At 42.6% G+C, this 24,465-nt stretch overlaps 1 protein-coding gene across 3 annotated transcripts in view; it reads left to right on the forward strand.

The window, feature by feature from the left end:
* The window catches only part of LOC118092933 (ankyrin repeat and fibronectin type-III domain-containing protein 1), a 366,474-nt gene that overhangs the window by 54,374 nt on the left and 287,635 nt on the right, over positions 1-24,465 (forward strand). For all 3 annotated transcript variants that reach the window (XM_035131606.3, XM_035131610.3, XM_088657341.1), the window contains one exon: positions 24,153-24,346. In XM_035131606.3, coding sequence (XP_034987497.1) covers positions 24,153-24,346 — 194 coding nt within the window. The remainder of the gene's footprint in view (positions 1-24,152; positions 24,347-24,465) is intronic.

Raw genomic sequence — 24,465 nt, forward strand, 5'->3', positions numbered from 1 at the left:
TGCTGAGCAGGGACGGAGGCCAATGAGGAAGCAAGAGCTTGGAGAGGAAAGGGAGCCAGCGGAGAGAGAGAGAGGCAGACGAGCAGGAGGGACATGGTTGACAAGGTAGTTGCCTGTGAAAAGAGCACTTCCCCCCTTTCTCTGCAACTGGCCCAGCACTGGCCCTCTGACACTGCTGCACGAGCACAGCTCCCTTGCTGGCTCTGTGCGCGCAGAAAAGGAGGGAAGGAGGGAGACCAGCTGCTGGGCGGGAGGGAACGCTTCTCATTGGCTGCCGACACCCCTCCCTGTACCGGTTGGTGGGCGGGAGGGAACGCTTCCTCCCTGGACCGCCCCTTGCCTCCACCCGCAGCCCGAGCAGTAAGGAAGCAAAGCGCTGAGTGGGTGAGCGAGCAAGCTGCGGAGCGAGGCTTTTTACCGGGTGGCGGGGCAACGGCACCCTCCGCCTCCCAAGCCTACAGCGAGCCTGGGGAAAGGGGGAGAGCTTTGCTGCTTTGCCGGCGGCCTCAACAGCCGTCATGGCTGTTGCTTGCTGTAGGCTTGGGAGTCGCGGGGGGGGGCACCCCAAGTGTCACCCTCCCCCAGGGTGGCACCCGGGGCGGCCTGCCCGCACCCCATCCCCTTTGCTCTGCCCCTGCCTTCTAGGTGGCTGCTCGCTTCTCTTGGATCAGGCCGTATTCCCCCCCCCCCCGTTTAAACAGAATATTTATTGTACATGCTAATATTGGCATGCAATATCACAGATTATTTAAAAGTCAAAGTAGCACTTTCCAGCAAGATACATTGGTCATAAGCTTCCAAGGATTATGAAATTCAGAGCTGGTCTGTAGGATCACTGAAAGTTAAGGAATGTGGAACAGTTTGTACATACTGTTGCACATATTGTTGCAGTTTTTCCTCCTGATTTTTGTTTTGTTGTTATCTTAGTTTATTGAATTTCCCCCCAGCTTGTATGTGTAGGGATGTTGAGCACCCACAATAGCCATTACAGAACATGGCAGCTATTGCTGTATTTTAGCTCCAAAATAGAAATTGGAGTGTTACTGTTACTTATCTGTCTAACCGTTACATGCCTGACTCTAGATACTTGTGTTTCAATGTTTATCTATACCATCTATTTTAAGATTTAATTGGTAACCCAGGAGAAATAAATCTGTGCCATGGTATTGCTCACACAGATGCTGTAGTGCATAGTTTGTGTGCTGCTGGGTTACGTTTATTCTGGTATAAAGAGAATATCTATAGCTATGAATAGGTTTCTTTTAATTAGCTTTTCCCTGCCTCCCAATCTTCAGAGACTCAGTAGTGATTGTGAATCACACTGGTAGATGGAATTTTGGATCATCTCAAGATGGTTGGAGAAAGACTGAAGCCTTTTAACACAGCGTTTTTCTTTATAGCTAATTTATTTATTACAGTATGCTTAACAATATAGAAGCCCAGTGTTGCCATTTTTAAATCCAAAAATGTTGGTCGACTTCAGTGAGCTTTCATGTGTTTTAGGTATTTTTTCCCTTCCTACCACAACATAATCCACCCCTACAAAAGCTTTTGGGGTCATCTTCCTAGTTAGCTTCTGTCCATTAAAGCAGAGAAAAACTCGTTCCATCTTTGATGTAGACCACGGTTTCTCCTCTTCTCCTGGGCTTCCATAACCTTCACTAGTGTTTATTTAATTACAACTTGGAATACAAAATTAACATGATTACTCAAGGGACCTGAAGTTCTAGTACTTTGCAAGGATACAGTTTGCCAAATATTTATGTATTTCATCACAGTTTATTTCTGAGTTGGAGTACATGATTCAAACAAGAAATCATTCATCAACCTTTGGTCTCTCATCTTTGACGGTGTGTGCACTGATTCTGCCATTCTTTTGTAACCTATAAAATATATATTTCTTCCTGACGGGCCACCAAACAAAATATGTTCTATTTTAAAAAGAGAGTGATGGTGTCAAGGGAGGAAATGGCATTTAGCTTTGGTTGCTTGATTGAGCTGCTTAGGCTTTGCATATTAAACCACAAGAAGCTTTAACTCTGCTCTTTGATTGAGGCTTTTGCTCATGATTTGTTGCCTCATGTTTCTTGCATCACTCAATTGCAGTCTAGAAGATGAAAATCATGGGATGGGATGAAAAATGATGTGGCTGAAACGCACATGCTCTTTCAAATGTGCTTATTCTGATTTACCTTGTTTTAGGTAATAATTTTTGGGGTGGTGAAAACACAGGTTGGGCAAAGGGTAGAGTGGTGTTACCAAAGTAATACTTGTGAACTGCCCTGAGACCAGTGGCTATAGGGCGTTATATAAATAAAATAATGGTGATCATAATGATAATGATAATAATGATGATGATGAAAAGGCTTCTGTTGTGGCCATCACATTCATTCTGGCTGAAATAAAATTGACTTTGCAGAATCTCTTTCAAGCTGTGCCTCTCAGCAATACTGCTTTAATGGGAGACAAGTCATAATTATTCCCATAGGTACATGCCACCAGCAGTTCATGAACGATATTTTGAGAGAAGGGAGGGAAAGAGGTGGAGCTCTTCCCGCTCCAAAAAACTCCATGAAATTTATTGGTGTCTTTTGTTCCCCACTTCAGAGAGCACTTTTTAGGAATTGCCTAAGAATGTGGATACCGTTAGAAGCTACACAGTACGATGTATTAAACATTGTGACATTGTACATGGTACTACTCATCTTGTTGTTTGTTGTTTAGTCGTTTAGTCGTGTCCGACTCTTCGTGACCCCATGGACCATAGCACGCCAGGCACTCCTGTCTTGCACTGCCTCCCACAGTTTGGTCAGACCCACGTTGGTAGCTTCGAGAACACTGTCCAACCATCTCGTCCTCTGTCATCCCCTTCTCCTAGTGCTCTCCATCTTTCCTAACATCAGGGTCTTTTCCAAGGAGTCTTCTCTTCTCATGAGGTGGCCAAAGTATTGTAGCCTCAGCTTCAGGATTTGTCCTTCCAGTGAGCACTCAGGGCTGATTTCCTTCAGAATGGATAGGTTTCATCTTCTAGCAGTCATAGAATCATAGAATCATAGAATCATAGAGTTGGAAGAGACCACAAGGGCCATCCAGTCCAACCCCCTGCCAAGCAGGAAACACCATCAAAGCATTCCTGACAGATGGCTGTCAAGCCTCTGCTTAAAGACCTCCAAAGAAGGAGACTCCACCACACTCCTTGGCAACAAATTCCACTGCCGAACAGCTCTTACTGTCAGGAAGTTCTTCCTAATGTTTAGGTGGAATTTTCTTTCTTGTAGTTTGAATCCGTTGCTCCGTGTCCGCTTCTCTGGAGCAGCAGAAAACAACCTTTCTCCCTCCTTTATATGACATCCTTTTATATATTTGAACATGGTTATCATATCACCCCTTAACCTTCTCTTCTCCAGGCTAAACATACCCAGCTCCCTAAGCCGTTCCTCATAAGGCATCGTTTCCAGGCCTTTGACCATTTTGGTTGCCCTCTTCTGGACACGTTCCAGCTTATCAGTATCCTTCTTGAACTGTGGTGCCCAGAACTGGACACAATACTCCAGGTGAGGTCTGACCAGAGCAGAATACAGTGGTACTATTACTTCCCTTGATCTAGATGCTATACTCCTATTGATGCAGCCCAGAATTGCATTGGCTTTTTTAGCTGCTGCATCACACTGTTGACTCATGTCAAGTTTGTGGTCAACCAAAACTCCTAGATCCTTTTCACATGTACTGCTCTCAAGCCAGGTGTCTCCCATCCTGTATTTGTGCCTTTCATTTTTTTTTTGCCCAAGTGTAGTACTTTACATTTCTCCTTGTTAAAATTCATCTTGTTTGCTTTGGCCCAGTTGTCTAATCTGTTAAGGTCATTCTGAAGTGTGATCCTGTCCTCTGGGGTGTTAGCCACCCCTCCCAACTTGGTGTCATCTGCAAACTTGCTCAGGATTCCCTCAAGCCCATCATCCAAGTCATTGATAAAGATGTTGAACAAGACTGGGCCCAAGACAGAACCCTGTGGCACCCCACTAGTCACTACTCTCCAGGATGAGGAGGAGCCATTGATGAGCACCCTTTGGGTTCGGTCAGTAATCCAGCTACAAATCCACTGAATGGTAGCATTGTCTAGCCCACATTTTACCAGCTTCTTTACAAGAATATCATGGGGCACCTTGTCAAAGGCCTTGCTGAAATCAAGATAGGCTACATCCACAGCGTTCCCTTCATCTACCAGGCTTGTAATTCTGTCAAAAAATGAGATCAGATTAGTCTGACATGACTTATTTTTCAGGAACCCATGCTGACTTTTAGTGATCACAGAGTTTCTTTCTAGGTGCTCACAGACTGTTTGCTTAATGATCTGCTCTAGAATCTTTCCTGGTATTGATGTCAGGCTGACTGGGCGGTAATTGTTTGGGTCCTCTCTTTTCCCCTTTTTCCATGGGACTCTCAAGAGTGTCCTCCAGCACCATAATTCAAAAGCATCAATTCTTCGGCGATCAGCCTTCTTTATGGTCCAGCTCTCACTTCCATACATCACTACTGGGAAAACCATAGCTTTAACTATACGGACCTTTGTCGGCAAGGTGATGTCTCTGCTTTTTAAGATGCTGTCTAGGTTTGTCATTGCTTTTCTCCCAAGAAGCAGGCGTCTTTTAATTTCGTGACTGCTGTCACCATCTGCAGTGATCAAGGAGCCCAAGAAGGTGAAATCTCTCACTGCCTCCATTTCTTCCCCTTCTATTTGCCAGGAGGTGATGGGACCAGTGGCCATGATCTTGGTTTTTTTGATGTTGAGCTTCAGACCATATTTTGCGCTCTCCTCTTTCACCCTCATTAAAAGGTTCTTTAATTCCTCCTTGCTTTCTGCCATCAAGGTTGTGTCATCTGCATATCTGAGGTTGTTGATATTTCTTCCGGCAATCTTAATTCCGGTTTGGGATTCATCTAGTCCAGCCTTTCGCATGATGAATTCTGCATATAAGTTAAATAAGCAGGGAGACAATATACAACCTTGTCGTAGTCCTTTCCCAATTTTGAACCACTCATCTTAACTACTCATCTTAACTGTAAATTATTTTGCAGTATTGCAAAGAAGCTGTGCATTTCCTGCAATGTTGTTGTTTCCCCATATCTGAGGACCAAACTAGATGTGAGGACTTCCGTGTTTGCTTTTTGTTTACTAAATGGCAATTACAGGGATGGAGGTAGATTTGGGATCAGATCTGTGCTGCTGTTTGACCACAGGGGGAAGGCCTCTATTGGAACTAATTGTAGCTTTATTTCTTGGGCAAAATGCAGCTGTGGGGGTTGGGCATCTAAATCAGGATCATAGCAGGGTGAAAGAGCCCAAATAATTTTCCCCCGTCCCAAGCCATGATCCTGATCAAGATGATCCATTGCTGGTATTTAGTAAACAAAACCAAGGATGTAAGGGGGTGATCATATGCTTAATATTATTTCTATTTGGTGAGAGAGAGAGAGAATTTAAATGATAGTCTTTCATTTTGATAATGAGTGACAGTTTTTTGCTAAATGTAAATTTCAAAGTAGTCCTAAAACCATAGCTGCCAAGTTTTCCCTTTTCTCGCGAGGAAGCCTATTCAGCATAAGGGAAAATCCCTTTAAAAAAGGGATAACTTGGCAGCTATGCCTAAAACACAGTTACGGCTGTCTCAAATCCCTTGGGTGAAATTTATAAAATGGAGTTATTTAAAAATAATTAGTTGTGTTTATCAAATACTATTTGGTTTGGAATAAAGTACAGTCATACCTCGGTTTAAGTACGCCTCGGTTTGAGTATTTTCAGTTTAAGTACTCCACGGACCGTCTGGAACGGATCAATCCACTTTCCATTACTTTCAATGGGAAAGTTCGCTTCAGGTTAAGTACGCTTCAGGTTAAGTACAGACTTCCGGAATTAATTGTGTTTGTAAACCGAGGTACCACTGTATTGTGCTTGGCATAAGATTAGATGTGACTGAAGGCCGTATTCTGTAACTATCTTGAAAGATTGTCTTACAATGATGTTGCCCTCAGGACCATATGATTAACAAAGAGATTCTGTAAAATAAAAAAAATTCCTTCAGTAGCACCTTAAAGACCAACTAAGTTTTTATTTTGGTATGAGCTTTCGTGTGCATGCACACTTCTTCAGATACACTGAAATAGGAGTCCCCAGGCGCTTATGTGGAGAAGAGATTCTGTGTTAGGGATAACAGTCTATAATTGGTGATGTTAAGAAACCTGGTAAATGCTTAATGTGTAGTTATTTTTTCATTTATATCCCACCATACCTCTAAGGAGGTCCAAATGGTTCTCAGCCTTATTTTATCCTGACAACAACCCTGTGAGGAAGGTTAGATTGAGAGAACCTGACTGACCAAGGTCAGTTAGATGTACTTAATGGCTGAGTTCCCAGGTTTCCTGGGTTGTAGTCCAATACTCTAGCCACTACACCATGCTGATTTTGAGTATTAGATATTATTTGGCTTTGTTAGAATAGACTCAATGCCCTTGGAGAAAGGACTTTTAATGTACCATTCGGGCAATATCACATTATAGAAAGTATAATTAAGAATGAGTGTTGGGCTGCCCCATTGCTCTTATGCATCCGTTCCATTATTGTGTGCCAGCTTCAGTGCTTTTTTCCTTCTTAGTTTAAACCACAGTTTGCTGTTGCATTTGGAATTGGAAACTGTGGTTTAATGTCAGCTTACTAACCAGATATGGTCTGCATGGGCCTGATGCCCAAATACTTGGAGGGTATGGAAATTCTTTGGAGATCTGCACTTTAAAAAGGGTAACCTTGTAAAAAGCAACATAGAGTCATAACCAGCAAACAGCCATGCATTCAGTTTTATATGCCATGAGAAACTTTTGCACAATTAGTTAACAATATATATATTAAAGACAAGAGAAGGGAATGTCCCTTGGGCAGATTAGATTTGGAAACGGTTTCAAAACCAAACTGTTGAGTTTGGGAGTACTGTACCAACCACTGCTGAAAATGGGTGGATACAAGTTAAATACAAAATTGAATACAAAGTTACAAAGACAAACTGGATGAAGAAGCCTGGGCAGGCCGTCTATTTATTCCCTGAGTGTGGATCCAAGTGACGCCTGCCGATGCAGTTGGCCCTGCCCCTGGGGAGGTCCTGCACAGTAACCTGCCTGCAATTGGCCTCTTTGCAGGCCAGCTATGATCCAACCAGACCCCACATCCAGCACCGCCATGGGTTTACGCAGGGGGGACAGTGCCAGGTCGCAACACCTCCTGCCCAATAAGAGGCAAGCAGACTTACCAAAATCAACCTGTTTAATTCCTGTTGTGTAGTGATGTTGTACTTGGTTATGTGTGCAACCTGGTTTTGTGAATGTTTCAGTGTATGTTCATATAATAAGCAAACTCAAATTCAAAAAGCTTTGAAGACCACGAGTGCCAATCAAATGACACACTACTGAATATTTTGATTGAACCTTTTGCACAAACTGGTCTAGAATTTGGATACACAGTTTGTATTCACCTGGAGTCATGCATTCAGAGTTGTAGACCCAGTTTTGTAGATCTCCCTTCAAGTTGTGGTCAAACAATCCCAATGCCCACCCCCAGCCTTTGACCTTCAGGTGTTTGCTGTAGACTTATTTTTATCCATACAGGCTTTTAAACTGAGTTCTGATTTATGGTTTTCACCTTTTTAAAAAAGCATTGTATTATTTATTTCACAGAATTTATGTACCACTTGATTGTAAAAAAAAACCCTTAGAGTGGTTTACAAAAAGAATAAAACAATGGAATTATTAATAAAGAAACAGTTTGAAACATTCAGAAATTATTAAAATAAAAAATAAGATAAAAACCAGATTAAAACACATGTCAGCTTTCTATATAGCTAGATAGGCTTCCCTAAACAAAAAGGTTTTTAACAGGTGCTGAAGAGTACAGTGATATCAAGGGGTGGGTGGGTGAATTTTCAAAGTGTAGGTGCTGGTACACTATAATAATGATTTCTTACCAATGCAGATTATGTGAGTATCATTCTACCTGGAATGATGTAATGCTTGTATACTACCATATCATGACTCTGAATTCCACCCTTACTTTATTTAATTGCACTTCTATCTAGCTTCTCCTCCACAAAGCTTAACATGGCATAAGTGATAAGATTGTTGTAAGGGTAAGTTAATGTTGGAGTGAGTGATGTGCCACAATACTTGTGGTTTGCTATAACAGGCTAACATCTCTGAAAATGGCAGAGTGGAAGTTTGGTCCTGGATCCTTCTTAGTCGTATTTTGACAAACTACTGGTAATCACTATATCACACTGATTTGCTGATTGTGTGAATTGGTGCTCAGTGCCCAGCTGTGGATGCTACAGAAGACTTTCAGGAGCTCAGGACAGCAGTAAAATATTTTTACCTGTAAGCCTTTAAAATCATTGTTGTTTGCCTTGTCTCTTTCTGAAAATACTCTATTTGGAGTCTGAGATCCCAGTTGGAAGCATGTTCCTCAGCACCATCTGGAATAGTTGTGGGGAGACTTTGGCCCTCCAGAAGTTGCTGAACTATAACTCCCATCATCTCTGGTCATTGACCATGCATACTTGTGGTTCAGAGGGCCAGAGGTTCCCCACACCCGAACTAGATGATTGATAGCAACATGAGTTGCTTTTACTATGCTTCTAGGTTGTTGGAACAGGAAACCATATTGGTATTAAGGGAAATTATACACACAGGATGATTGGTGAAAAACCTGGTTCAGCAAAAGAAAGTTTTGACTTGTGAGTCATCAATGCTTGAAAGAGTATTTTATGCTCCACCCACCCACTGCTTCGTTGCTGAGTCACTGTTGGGTGGATGGAAAATTGTCACCACCCTGGTTTTGTATGCAAGTAGATGGAAGGAAGTAATTTTAGAGTTGAAATATTTACATTTCAACTCTAAAAATTGCTTCTTTCCATCTAATAAGAGCTCTTATAAGATGTTGTGACTGGAGGAGATTTTTCTGATGTGGCTTTGCAAAAAGAAAGGGAAAAGAGGTTGAATAAAGCAGATGAGTAAAGTTTCCCCTTTATTGGAGAAAACACATTCTCAGTGTGCTGAAAAGTTTCTGTGGGAAGTGCAATTCAATCCAATATCCTAATGCTAATTGGATTTTTCTAATTAGGAGTGATGCCTTCAGTATTGTGATTCTGGGAGCAATCCTTATATTTAATATTTTACATATTTATATCCCTCATTTTATGATACCTCCTTACAGGGGGGTTGTGAAGAAATTAAACAATGCAAACAATAAAATAGCATAAAATGCGGAGACGTGAAAGAAAAGGCAATAATTTTTCTTTTCTTTTTTTAATAATAATTTTTATTGATTTTTTTTATAAAGACAAAACATACAAAACATATACAATAAACTCTGTCCCTTCATTTTCCCTCCACCCACAAGACCACTTCTGCCACCAGTGATACCCATGGGCATTGGGAAACAAAGGGGTCCATTTTAAGCTGGGTTTGACCTCCCCCCTCCCTCCTCCCCCCTAATTCTTCAATGTAACTCAACAACAAAACCACAAATAGAAAAAAAAAGAAAAAACATGAAAAAAGAAAAAAAGAAAAAGAAGAACATATAAATTCCAAATCTTATTTTCTTAACAGTTTGTTTGCGGCTTCCACGATTCTCTTCCTCCTGGATTTCCTAACTTCTTTAATTAATTATGGCGGGTTTTCTATTCTAATTCGAAATCTTATTCTTATTATATTAACTTAATCCTCCTCCTTCTTCATGCTGCCCCCCTCCGAGTCCCCTCCTGCCACTAGGGTAACCCGAGGGGTTCAGCAGTCAAAAGGTTCCATTTTTGTGTCTGGGTTTCCTTCCACTGGATGCCAAGAGTAAAGAGAGGGAGACAGGCAGTTCTCTACCCAAACACCTCTCTGATCACCAAAAATATTAAAAACAAACTCTAACATATTTCCTCAGCCATTCTTCTGCTCCCTCCAGAAAACTCTTAACCCTAAACTTTTAAAAATCTCTCCCTCCCCCCTCCCAATGTCCCTTCCCCCAATTGGATCAGCATATCCTTTAGCAGGCCAAGATTCAGACACCGTTATTCATCAAGCAAAAAAGAAACCTTAAACTAAAGTTTTCACCCCACATCAGTTCTTTCCCACTTCCACTTCCAGGCCTTTGCTCCCCCCTCTTCCTGCCTATCCCTCCCTTCACTAACACCACTCCACATTTCAGTCTCTCCAGGATTTTCATTTCCGTCAATCTTCTCTTCACTTTGCTTCTCCTTGTCGGCCTCGTCTCCTTGTTCAGATCTTTGTTTTTCATCATCCAACACATATTTTTTTTGGTCCAAATCAGTCTCCAAATTATCCTCAAATTGTTGCTCCTCACACACAATCTCAGAATCAAAATTGTCCTCTAAATCTTGATCTTGCACCTCATTCTCCATTTCTGTTGGATTCAAACATTGCCGTTCCTTGTAAATATCTTCCCATGTTTGTAGATAGTTCAGCACAGCCTCCTGGAAGGCTCGAGAAAACTTTGTTTTCATAGTTCACTTAACCACAGGCAGACCAGAGATAAGGGCCAAAGGGTGCTGGAAAATTCTTCTCTACCACGTTGTCGACTCCATCTTGGCTGATCTTATCCTTTGTCTTTAACTTCAATACATTTCAAATTTAAATTCCACTTAAGTTACTTCTGAATCCTCTTCAATCAGTTTTTACAATCCACAACAGTAAAATCAATTTTCTTAGTCCTTTAGCAATTTGACAGCTTTTGACAGCTGTCAAAACGTCTTCCCCCTTGTTGCTGCTGAACCTCAAGGGGTATCGACATCGGGGGCTGGGAAGGTTTGGAAAAGTCTTTCTTTCTCTCGGGTCCACAATCTAGAAAAAACTTTTCCCCTTTCGGCTTGAGAATATTTAATGCGCCTCCCGATTGACCATTTGGAAGAGATCGGCTTCCGTTGCTTTAGAATCTCTTCCTATCTTCAAATTTGAAATTTTTAAAGTCCGAATAGAAATTTGACTCACTTTGTAAAAGTCTTATTTTCTTGGAAGAATCCGCCGCTTGCAGGCTGAGGACTCGGAGCTTCCCTTCAAGGAGGTAAGATGAAACCCAAAAATGGCTCCCGCGACTCCACTCCGCTGGCTCTCAATCGCTCTACGGAGCTCTCGGGCAGCGGAGGAATCGCGTCTGGAGCAGGCAGCTGGGCGCTATGTCACCGGGACTCTCTACCCGGTGTTTTATCTGGGAGTCCGCTCGCTCTGCGGACTTCCCCCCCCCTCCACGAAGCCAGGGACTTCGGAGCGCGAAGTCCCTGCGTACTACTCCACCAGCGCGACGGACCAGAAGTCCAGAAAAGGCAATAATTTTTCATTTGTGTTTTGTTTTCCAAGGGGAAATGGGCAACCATTTCAGATAATGAAAATTGTAAATGGCACTGTTTCATACACAATTTAGTAACTTTCATGAAGGAGTAGTGTGCAGAGTGGATTCACCATAAATTCACAGAGGGTTGTATCCAGTGCTTTGCCAGGGCGGCACCATTGACACAATGGGACTTCTGCTTTCTTCCCTGCCTGCTCCCCCCAGGGAGGGTCCCGCAGTCCTGTGAAGTTGATGGGCAGAGCAGGAGGGATAGGAGAAGAAAACGAACTTCTGTTGCACTCATTGTAGTCTCATGCGCCACCAATGGAGCTGCAGCGTTGGATGTGGCCCAGAGTTTGTGAGTGTTGCCTAATTACAAGCACTCAGCTCATAATGCACACTCCATAGATTTGGACACATGGTAGAGCAGCTACTTAAAGTCAGAGAGCTACTTTGCTGAAAGTTGACAGCTCACCTTTTGTCCAGAAATTGATTTTTGCCCTTGCAACTGAAGGTTGTATGAACTGGCCCTTAATTAACAGACAAGAAATTTGCTATTCATAGGTAGTACGCACTTAGGGAGAAGTGGTGTGTGCAATGTAGATTTACAGAAAGATGTCATTGGAAAATAAGATTTGACTAAGCCAAAAGCAGAAGCCAGTAGAGCTTATTCCTATTTTAGTTTAAATGGATTAGTAGGAGATTTGATAGAGATCAGTAAGCAGAAAACTTCACACTGCTTTGATGAAATATTTTAAATTAGAGTTAAAATATAAATGGTTTAGTTTAGATTAGTTAGATGTATTTATTGCTTCACAAATTGAAAGGATGCCTAGAAAGCATCCATGGCATGTTCCTGAGTGTCCAGACAATGATTCCTAATATGACAACCTGTGGATTCCTATCTGTGGCTACATATTTCAGTGCTTTCACTGGCCAGAGGCTGTGCTGAAAAAGATTTTTGTCATCCGACCATTCCCATACAGTAATACCTCGGGTTACGAATGGGTTACGTAACCCGAATAGTTCGTAAACCGAACGCGATGGGCAGCGCCATTTTGCGCACGCGCAAAGCGCGATTTTCGCATGCGCAGACTGCGCGCGCGCGCCGCTTCTGCGCACACACACGCGGCGAAAACACTTCCGGGGGTGCGCAGTTCGTAACCCGAACTGTTCGCAAACCGAGGTGTTCGTAACCCGAGGTACGACTGTATTCTGAATGCTTGTTATGTGGAAAACAGCTTTGTGTGTGTTTTGCTTTGCATTATTGGCATGGATGATTTGAGTTTGATTTATTGAGGCATGTTGTGTTTATTTAGTGAGTTTTTGGTGAATACCATCCAGTTTGGATGTTACTTGCATTAGGCAGTTGTGGTTTTAGCTGATAAGCAATGTGAAAGTTGTGGTCCAAGAGAAAAGCTAAGGGAATGATTGATAGACTCTGTACCGGTACTTTAAAGGAACATGAGAACTTGAGTGCTGAAGGTGCTAACTCATCACCAGTTGAACAAAGTGAGAGTGAGAAAGTATAAGGTGTATCTAATTCCACAGAATAAACATATAGGTGTTTATTTAATTTTATTTCCATTTTGGCTAATGGATGAAGAATAAACATGTACTGTTCATTACCCTTGAGTCAAAGTAAATTAACAAGGGAGGAGAGGGCAGACTTTTTTTGACAAGAGTTGGGGCACTGTATTTGGATTTTTCATGCATGTTTAAGTTCTGAGCAATGGGCAATTAGCTGTGTAAATACCTTCTGGAGAAACTGCACTATGGTGATGGCAATCTGAAGAAATTCAGTCATCATTTATTTTAAAATGCAAATTACAGTACAAATTTAAGACTTGAGAGGATTGAAAGGCTGATCCTGTAGACAGGCACTAGGCTACATTTAGAGAGCTGCATATGCAGTGTCTGCATGTATGTGGTTCTGCAGATTTGCTCTGAACCCAGAATATAGTTTGAAGGCTCCTGTGACCATCACCTTGCTGAAGCTAAGCAGGTCTGGGTTGCCGTCAGTGTCTGGATGGGCAACTGCCTAGAAACATCACTCATCCTGCCTTGACTCCATAACAGAAGAAAGCTTGGGATATAAATGTTAAAAAAATTAAAATAAAACCATTACAAAGTGCTATATCATGGAAACTAGAATGTGTATTAATATATATATATATATATATATATATATATATATATATATATATATATATTTTCTAAATGCAGTAGTGGTGAAATTTGAAAGCCTGGGTTTGTATTCGGTAATTAATAAAAAAGTAGGAGCAGTCTAAGATTTATATATTGAGTGGACTATTTCCCTGCTACCTGGGTAAGCAAGGATAGAATGTCAACAATAGATTTGGATTTTAGGGTTTAGAGGTAGACAACCCTTGCCCTTCATTAAACTTATAAATCCTCTAATTCTTTATAATTGGTTATCTAGCTGGGGCTGATGAAAGTACAACAAAATCTGGATGGCCACAGGTTTCCAACTCCTGTCTTGAGGCCCTTTTTAATTCCACAGTTCTGTTCCATACAATATCTTCACATCAACTTGATTTTTAAGTGCTGGAGTGGTCAGGCTGCTTCTTTGTACTGTAATAAGCTACAGTACAGCCTGCATAGAACTTAACGTTTTGAACTTAGTGTGTTGGGTATGTTTCCACCCACCTGTTATTTGAAAGCAAACACCTGCCTACAGTAAAAAACAACAGCTGCCTCATATACCCTGAGAGTAGCACCCATCCCACTTGTCCGCTTTGATAGGCTAGCTGTTCAGAGTACAGAGAGTCTGAGGTGCCACTTTTCTTGAGACTCTCAAGTGCTCTCCCTTCCCCCTTGAGAGTCTCTCCTGAGGTCTGATAAAGCCAGATCATACAAGAGTTTGGGAAAGGGATCCCTATTGTTGTTTTTTTAAAAACCAGTTCCATATCCAGTTCTAACTGTAGCTTCTTGTCCCACATAGAGATTTCTCAGGAGACAGATGAGGTGATCAGGCACTCCCATTTCTTTAAGAACTTGCCATAGTTTGCTGTGGTCGACACAGTCAAAGGATCACGTTTGGTCAAAACATAACTTCTCTAAGTTATTTAAGCCCCTTCGCCACGACAAGGCAGTGATCCATGAAGGGGTAATAATTGTTACTTCTCACTTAAAACAGCTTACTTAAGAATTCTACATATCTCTTTGCTAATTGGGGATATACATAAAATCTAGATATGATGAATTGAAAGTGTTGGTCTGAAACCCTCCTCTATAATGTGATATGAATACTGAGCCTGTCAGCATAATTTTATGGTGTGTCCACACAAGCATTTTTCCTGTGTCATTTGGCACTGATAGGGAAGAAGATGCCAGCTGTGATCCCAGACCATTGCTATTTGGTTTTTGTGGACAGCACAGCTTCTCTTGAGTCTATGCTATACTGAGAGTGGGGGGAAGCATATGGGCTAACTTCTAGTGAGGAAAACAATTCTCAGATGCCTGCTTAAAAATGACTCCCATGACTTATTTATTTGTTGGATTTATTTATATCACACTTTTTCTCCAAGGAGCTCAAGGTTGTGTATATGATTCTTTCCCTCTTTCTTTATCCCCCAGAGTGGGACACGGGTGGCGCTGTAGTCTAAACCACTGACCCTCTTAGGCTTGCAAATCGAAAGGTCGGTGGTTCAAATCCTCACAACGGAGTGAGCTCGCGTTGCTCTGTCCCAGCTCCTGCCAACCTAGCAGTTTGAAAGCACACCAGTGCAAGTAGATAAAATAGGTACTGCTGTGGCAGGAAGGTAGACGGTGTTTCCGTGCCCTCTGGTTTCTGTCACGGTGTTCCATTGCGTCAGAAGCGGTTTAGTCATGCTGGCCACATGACCCAGAAAGCTGTCTGTGGACAAACACTGGTTCCCTTGGCCTGAAAGCGAGATAAGCACCGCAACCCCATAGTCTTTGACTGGACTTAACCGTCCAGGCATCCTTTACCTATACCTTTACCTATCCCCCAGAACAACTCTGTGAGGTAGGTTAGACTGAGAGGCAGTGAGTGGCCCAGGGTCAGCTAGTGAGCTTCATGGCTGAGTGGGGTTCTGAACCCTTGTTTCCCAGGTCCTAGTCTGACACTCTATATCAAATATGATATAAGGAACTATAATCCCCTTTCTGGTAAACCCAGCTTGCAGAATGCAAGCATATGTAAGTTTTATATTTTTATAAAGTGTCAGAGTGTCAGCACTTCCCCAGTTTTAGGAAAACTAATCAGAATAATAAAGCAAACCTGGATACAGAAGTCCAGAATGTGTTTTTTTTAATGTATGTTTATATAGGTGTGAATACTGTATATACAAACAGCAGCCAGTTTAAAAATGCAATAGGCAACTTTGTCACAGTTTTGCTTTATTACCAACACACATTTCATTCAATTTTACTTTGACTGAATTGTTCAAAACTGTATTTGAAGCATGGACATCCAGTTCTTGTTATAGTTTATGGATTGACAGGGCAATAAATAAATATTCCAGTCCTGTTACCTTGCTGTAGAGTCAGGGCCGTCTCAAGCAGGTCGGGCGCCCTGGCACTGAGGCGCAGAGATCGGTCCGGCGCCCTCGCAGCACGGCTTCTGCGCGGCTTTGATGCGCAGCGCCCCGCGCCACCGGGACTATACCTAGAGCCGGCCCTGTGTAGAGTAAAACTTTTCAGACTTCACAGAGCAGAGCCTTGTTGTGCATTATATGGCACTAGGCATGCCAATGCCTGATAAACAGTAATGCCAGTTACACCTGTCAGTGCATTAAATCAAACAATTAGTTTAGCTTTGTTGTACTTTGAGATCCTGTTGCTTTTTTTTTTTGAAGCCTGCTAGAATATTGACTTATGTATGCTATAAGTATAAAGATATTAAGATACATGCCAGTACCTGCCAGTTTAGCTTCCAGTTTGTTTCCAATATCAGTTTAAAATGCTGGGTTTTACCTATAAAGTTAAAAAGCAGTTTCAAACCATGGTATATGAAGGATTGTTTTAATATTACCAGCCTGTTTCTGATATTCAGAGAACATTTCCTGCGTACCCCAAGTGTGTGTATGTGGGGGGGAGGCGGGGTTGGACTGTTTCTGTATTGATGTCTCAGTTGTAAAATAACCTCCCCAGAGGTACTTATGTGGCAACAACTTTTCTCATTTTTAAGCATCAGGTTAAAACATTAAAGAACATCAACAACTGCTGGGTTTTCTGCTTTGTGCTTTATTTTAGGAATTTGGTAGTGGTGGGTTTTTTTTGCTTTCTTTTCTGTTTTGTTTGCTTTATATTTATATTCAACAGAGAAGAGAAGGAAGTATTTGCTTCCATGCCTTGTACAATGGACCATCGTAACTCTGTGTAAGGTCTGTAGCGCACATGAACTAGTTGTAAAAATTGCTAGACACAATAGAACTTTAATGACTGATGTCCAAGATAATTTGTTCAGGTGTCCCAGCAGCAGACTTGAACTTTGGTCTGTCAGAAGCATATGTGCAAATGCCTCTATATTTGTCGTTTTTTACAAATGTATGTTTAAATACCGTGTTTCTCATATTTTAAGGCATCCCTACAAAATAAGGCATGGCAGGATTTTCCTGAGGTGGAAAAATATAAGGCATACCTCGAAAATAAGCCGTACCGGGTGGTGGAAGAAGGTCTGTGGCAAAGAAGGGTTGCTGCTGCCGCGTTAACCCCCGAGACCTGGCTGCAGCCTCAGCGCGCAGCACGTGCAGCCCCAGAACCCGGCTGTAGCCTTTGCGCGCGGACACCCGGGACCCGGCTGGAGCCTCAGCGCGCAGCACGTGCAGCCCCAGAACCCGGCTGTAGCCTTTGCGCGCGGACACCCGGGACCCAGCTGGAGCCTCAGCGCGCAGCGCGCGCAGCCCCAGGACCCGGCTGCAGCCTCTGCCTGCCGCGCGCGCAGCCCCAGGACCCGGCTGCAGCCTCTGCCTGCCACGTGCGCAGCCCCAGGACCCGGCTGCAGCCTCTGCCTTCCGCGCGCGCAGCCCCAGGACCCGGCTGCAGCTTCTGCCTTCCGCGCGTGCAGCCCCAGGACCCGGCTGCAGCCTTTGCCTGCCGCGCACGCAGCCCCAGGACCCGGCTGCAGCCTCTGCCTGCCGCGCGCGAAGACCCGGTGGGAACAGGTCTGTGGTCTGTACAGATACCGGTCCCGGTACTTAATTAAAAAATAAGACATCCCTTGAAAATAAGCCATGCTGTGTTTTTTTCAGGAAAAAATTAATATAAGACATGACTTATAATATGAGAAACACGGTAGGTGTATACATATACACTACACATGCTCAGTAAGCAAGACTATTTTTTAACATCTGTAAATCTGCAAATAATTTTGAGAGTCCCATGGACTGCAAGAAGATCAAACCAATCCATTCTTAAGGAAATCAGCCCTGAGTGCTCACTGGAAGGGCAGATCCTGAAGCTGAGGCTCCAATACTTTGGCCACCTCATGAGAAAAGAAGACTCTCAAAGCTACCAACATGACTCTGACCAAACTGCGGGAGGCATAGCTGCCAAGTTTTCCCTTTTCAGCATAAGGGAATTTCCCTTTAAAAAAGGGAGAACTTGGCAGCTATGGCGTGAGGCAGTGGAAGACAGGAGTGTCTGTTGTGCTCTGGTCCATGGGGTCACAAAGAGTCGGACATGACTAAACGACTAAACAATAACAACAACAACAATTTCCAAAGCCCTAAGATTCCAAGCTTAATTCAGTGTTGGTGCTGACCTTTAAAGCCCTAACCAGCTTCACCCCTGTATACCTGAAGGAGCGTCTTCTACCCCACCATCTAGCCCGGACACTGAGATACAGCTCCGAGGGCCTTCTGGTGGTTCCCTCATTGCAAGAGGTGAGGAAGCTACAGGGAACCAGGCAGAGGGCCTTTTCAGTAGTCACATCTGCTTTGTGGAACATCCTCCCAGCAGATGTCAAACAGATAACAACTGTGATTTTTAAAAGACATCTAAAGGCAGTCCTGTTCAGGGAGGTTTTTAGTGTTTGATAGTGATACAGTCATACCTCATGTTATGTCCGCTTCAGGATGTGTCCTTTCGGGATATGGACGCGCCGAACCTGGAAGTCCTGGAACGGGTTACTTCCAGGTTTGGCACGTGAGCATTCGCAGAAGCGCTAAATCATGCTTTGTGCATGCGCAGAAGCATCAAATTATGTCACGTACCTGTGCAGATGCGGTGCTTCAGGATGCGGCCTTTTCATGTTGCGAATGGGCCTCCGGAACGGATCTCGTTTGCAACCAGAGGCACCACTGTATTGATATTGTATTGTATTGATATTTGATACTGTAGTGTTTGATAATGTATTGTGTTTTTACTATTTTTTTTGTTGGGAACCACCCAGAGTAGACGGCAAACAAACAAACATTATTATTCTAAAGTATCACCCAAAAGGGATATCATTTGTGTTTGTGTTGTTGGACATGTTTGAATATATTGCGCGGAGCATCCACTGAGGTTGTAGATGAAAAGGTGGATTGGACTGGCTGTCCTATTGTCAGAGGATGGGAATTCTGTGCTTTGTGTGACTTCATCTTCGTATGCTGCTTGGTTTGTGTCCTCGTGCCCCATCTTTTTTGAAAGCCCTCTCAGTCCCATGTTTTGCCCTCCTCTTAGCCCCCCTTCTAGTCAAGCTCTTATTACAAGCGAGATTAGATGTGATCAATACAGGAGACTGAGAGGTAAAACTGTGCACCCTGATGCATTGTCGCTTCATCCCAGCATCGGTGTCATCACAGAGTATTGCTAGGTTATCTCCTAGAAACAGGCAGCTAGCATGAGACATGACGAAGCGGGGGGCAGGGAAGGGAAATGTGATTGTGCTGGAGGATATGATTTCTGTGCACTGTGACTGTTATTTCTCCATGTTGCCATGTAGCTTCTGGCTGGGTCATGTCAGAATTGCTAACTTCTTTTGCTAGGGAAATTCCAAAAGAAACCAATGTGTTTTGGGGGCATTTTTTTGCTAGCAAAAGAGATCTTGAATACCAATTATGGATTGATTATTCTTTTGTGTTCATCATCATACTTAATATATTGAGATAGAAATATCAACTGCTAAACTTTCTTCCATTGATGTATACATAATTGCATTTGTGTGAAGAGAGTTCTGGCCATGACGACAGCTTTGTGAGATAGCTATCTTTTGGGTAATTACAGTTATCTCATGATCTCATCAGTATATCACATGTGGGGGGGGGGTAAGCAAATGTTACACAGTTTAACTTAATAGATGGATCTTTAAGAAACAGGCTTTATTAGTACCTGGCTGCATTGCTTAATGCTGCTGATCCTCAGTTCAAGAATCGAGAGGTGAAGGTGTCCAATAGGTGAAAATGCAACTCCAGCTATATGGGAAAAGACTACAGTTCATTTCAAGCTGAATTTCAGACCTCTTTTGAATGAGTGTTAGAGATGAAAGAATTCCAGTTGTCTCAATTTAAATATTATTAAGAATCAAACTTTCTTGTTTGGGTCTTAGACAATTGCTGAAAGGATGTTATAGGCAAGCAAATGCCAGTTAGTTTAATTCAATAAAACTACTATCCATCGACTTATTATAATGTGCAATAGAAAAGGAGGAAGGAGTTCTTGAGGAGAAGTAACCCTTGATATGTGTTTCTCTTTTCCACACCCCAAAACTATAGAGATGAGTTTAGAATGTATGGCTTGTTTTCATTTAATAAGACAACTAAATAAATCTAAAAAGTTGCTCCAGAGTAGTTGAATGGAAAGATTCAGTGAAGTACAATTAGTGCACTTTGCATTTAGGGGGGGCTGACCTTCCAATTTTAGTTAGACTTCAGCTCCCATCAGTCCCAACCAGCATGGCCAATGGTCAGAGATAACAGAAATTTTAGGTAATTTCTATGGGCCTACTATGACTAAAACTTAGTTGAATACCACGCAGAAAAATCTAGGACTGGGGTCTGCCAGGCATCAAGCTATGGAGTACAGTCTTCTACATGACTGCATGATCTCAAAATGCACATACTGTAATGGATCACTTATTTGAAAGCACTAGCACTGCCATGTAAAATAACCATCCAGGAATTCTGATATGGGGATGATTTTAAAGAAAAGTAATTTACCAGTGGATATTTCGGACACGACTAAACAACAACAAATTTTAATGACACACTGACTCTGAACTGCACCATAAGCCACTCTGAATGTTAGAACAGCCCCATATCCAGTGGAACACTTCGTAATGGAATTTTAGGATGAATTACTTGACATTTGTCATGAAGTCCACAGTGGATTATACTTTGACTACACCTGCTGCATTTATAGGTGCACCCTGCACTTAATTCTGGCTTGTGCTGAAGGTGGAAAAGTAAGCCTGCAGCTCTCTTTACACTTACCTGAGTGCTCTTGTCTTAAGTGGGTCACCAAAATAAATCAGGGAGGCTTTGGTTTTCCTGGTTGTTTAGAATAGCCAGGCATATGTTCAGATTAGCTCAAGGCCAAACTAGGCATGACACAGCTACGTCAGTTGAAAATTAATAATACCGGTAGCAGGCTTGAGGCTGCAATATTTTTCAGAATTGCATTATATGGGGAAGTGAGAGTTGTAGCCTATCCTTCCCACTGCAGTCCTGAAGGAAATGCTCTCCCTCTAAAAAAGTTGTTGTAGTCCAGCAGCATATTTAGGGCTGCAGGCTGCTCATCCCTACATTAATATGCTCAAACTGTCTTGCCCCAGTGAGCAACCTGGCTGCTGAATTCTGCACTAGTTTCCTTACCATCTTCAGAGGCAGCCCTATGTATAATGTGTTGCAGTAATCTAACCTAGAAGTTACCAGAGCATAGACAACAGTAGTTAGGCTGTCCCTGTCCAAATAGTGGTGTCACTGGGCCACCAGCCGAAGTTGATGGAAGGCATTCTGTGCCACTGAGGTACCTGAGCATCAAATGACAGCAATGGATCCAGAAGTACCACCAAGTATCTAGAGATACCCCCCCCAAGTATCTCCAGGTACCCGCTCCTTCAGAGGCAGTGTAACATCATCAAGAACAGACCACCTCCCATCCATCTGGTCTAGGGAACCACCCACCAACAGTGCCTCAGACTTACCCGGATTGAGCTTCAGTTTGTTGGCTCTAATCCAGTCCATTACCAAGGCAAGAAAATGGTTCAGTGCATTCACTGCCTCACCTGCAGATTTAAAGGAGTAGCACTGTATGACATCAGCATATCAGCTATGTGTGACAGCATACTCCAAACATCCAGATAACCCCACTAAGGGGTTGATGATAAACAGCATAGGGGATAAAATCACATCCTGAGGAACCTTACATTAAAGGCACCATGGGGCTGAAGAATACTCCCCAAGCAACACCCTCTGGAAACATCCATCCAAGTAGGTCTGGAACCACCGCAAAGTGGTGCCACCCATTCCCAACTTGGACAGCTGCTCCAGTAGGATACCATGGTCAATGGTACCGAAAGCTGCTGAGAGGTCAATAAGGGACACATTTCCACTGTCTCTCTTCCAACAGAAGTCATCATATAGGGTGACCAAAGCATATTCTGTGCCTAAACTGGGCCAAATCTCCGATTGAAACGGATCTAAAAGATCTGGTCCACAACCACCTGCTGAAGAGCCTTGCTCCAGAAGGAGAGATTAGTAGCTGGTTGGTCCTTACTTAGATTTTCCAAATCCAAGGAGGGTTTCTTGAGGAGTGGTTTTACCACTGCCTCCTTTAAGCAGGCAGGCACTACCCCTTATCAGAAGGAGGCTTTAATCATCTCTCCAGCCCAGTCAGTTATCCCGTCCCTGCTAGTTTTTATCAGTCAAGAGGGGCAAGGATCTAGGGCACAAGTGGTTTGCCCAATGCAAACACCTTATCCATCCTGTATACTGTATTTGGAACTTAAAATAATTATCCAACTCAAAATGTTTGTATATTGTGGCCATTCTTTTAATATTGGCAAGCTTTGATTCCCAAGCAGTAAATACATCTGGGCAAAATTTAGTAGCAATACAATCTTCCATACCCTCATGGTTTGCTCAGCAGGTAGGCATTGATAAGGACTAGTTAATAACTTTAGGTGGAAGAATTTTTAAAATCCTTGTCAAACATTGCTTATGAGTTCCACAGCTGAAAAAGCAAAACAACAGTTATTTGTAGGCTTTGGTGCAGTTGATTATAACGGACCTTTGTGCAATCTTCATGTACTCTCCTTGAGGGCCTTTGCTAGTGGAATGTCACCACCTGCAGCAAGGCTGTGTGGTAGGTATGATTTTGGGAGGGATTTGCAGATGCCGGGTGACTCTTTTGCCTTCTACAAGGAATTAAAAATCACAATATTTGCCCATCTAGCCCAGTCCCTCCCTCTGCTGTGCCTCGCTTGATTGTAGCATCTGATGCTGCTCTTTACTTTTTTTTCCTTAATGGAGATGTTTCATGTGTTTCTAAATATCATCTAGTTTGGTGAGAGTGATAGATAAAGAAAGAAAGCAAGCACAGATCTGCAAATCCCCAGAGAATATATTCCACTGTCAGAATTGGAAAGCAAAATAGGCCAAAATTCTTTTTGAAATAATAATTGAGACTGGGCTCCATGCTTCTTCATGTATCCCTTGTTCTTTACTTCATCCTTAATAAATCATTGCCTGCAGCTGAGCAGATCAAAACATCAGTTCCCCAGAAGTGTGAGTTCTTTTCTCTGACTCCAGTGATGGTTATCTGTAAGCAGCGGTGTACTGGTCCAGGGTTGCAGGGGGTGAAAGATCCATTGTTTTTTCTGCAGCAGAGTCCCTGCTTCCAGTATCCTGGAAGCCCAATCAGCATGAAAGGAGAGTTTTTTGGCCTTGGAAAAATAAGATTTCTCACCTTTTCTGTTGATTGGAGCCAATCCAAGTGAAAGGAGGTGAGTCAGTCACTAAGGATTGGCTTTTTGGGTCTCTGCGTGTCTTTGGGGTTAAGTCAAACCATTGGAGAGTTATAGTGCCTGTTGTGGCTGTAGAGACTGATATGGAAGAAACAGCAGCATAATATTTAGCCACCCTAGAATCTTGGAAGCATAGAATTGTAGAGTTGGAAGGTACTCCAAGCGTCATCTAGTCCAACTCCCTGCAGTGCAGAAATCTCATACATACAGGCGGCCATCCACCAGCAATTAGCTGTCAGAAATTTCTTCCTGAAGTTAAGCTGGAATCCACATTTTGATTTGAAAGGAGTAAAACAACAACTATAAAATGCACCTGATCGTCTGGGAATGTCTGTAAAAAAGGCTTAGTAAAGATCTTTGCAGCCAGCTTGCGTCCCCCTTTTGGAATCTCCCTGACTTACCTTCCAGAAGCAGTGACATGGTGGGGTGAAATGGAAGGCTTATCTTTGTATTTTCATTAGCATGAGATTTATTGGATTTGTACTATAGTTCTGAGTGGTCCAGTATCCTTACTAAAGGCCCTGAAACCCTGTCATTTTTGTGCCAATAGCTTTGGTAAAGCTTTTCGGTGTAATGAAAGTGTAAAGGAGTAGGTGCCCCCCTTGCCCCTTCATCTTGTTACTATTTCTTGACTGTAAGTTCTGGAGATGGTATTGGGGTCTGCTCATGATGAACATAGCTAAATTCAAAGGGTTTTTTGGAATAGGGAGTAAAAACTATTTTCAACTCAAGGTGGGTCTTGTGTTCTGAACTCACCTAATTTCAAAAATCTGCTGCTTCACTAGTAGGAATAAAAAATGTGATCATAGGCACACCTGATTGCAATCTTGTTCTTTTCTCCTTTTAAAGGTCATTAGACAGAAAGCCCCAGAGACCTGTACTAGGAAAGTCAAGAACTCTTCCCAGCATTCCTCAGTCCCCAATCATAAACCGGGTTCCACTTCTGGATTCAAAATTGTACAAGAAAGATATGCCAGAACAGAAGCATTACAGAAATCACTCTGCTCCTGAGTGTCAAAAAGGGTGTACAGTGCCCTCTACAGGTAAGTTTCAAGAAATGTAAGTAATCCTGTATACTTACTGTACCTTGTTTTTATTATTAATTCAATTTATGTTCTGCCAAAGGTGTGAGAAAAGCGTCAGAACAGCTCTTTTGTAGCCG

The sequence above is a fragment of the Zootoca vivipara genome, chromosome 13, assembly GCF_965207765.1.
Source record: "Zootoca vivipara chromosome 13, rZooViv2.hap1.1, whole genome shotgun sequence".
Classification (NCBI taxonomy): domain Eukaryota; kingdom Metazoa; phylum Chordata; class Lepidosauria; order Squamata; family Lacertidae; genus Zootoca; species Zootoca vivipara.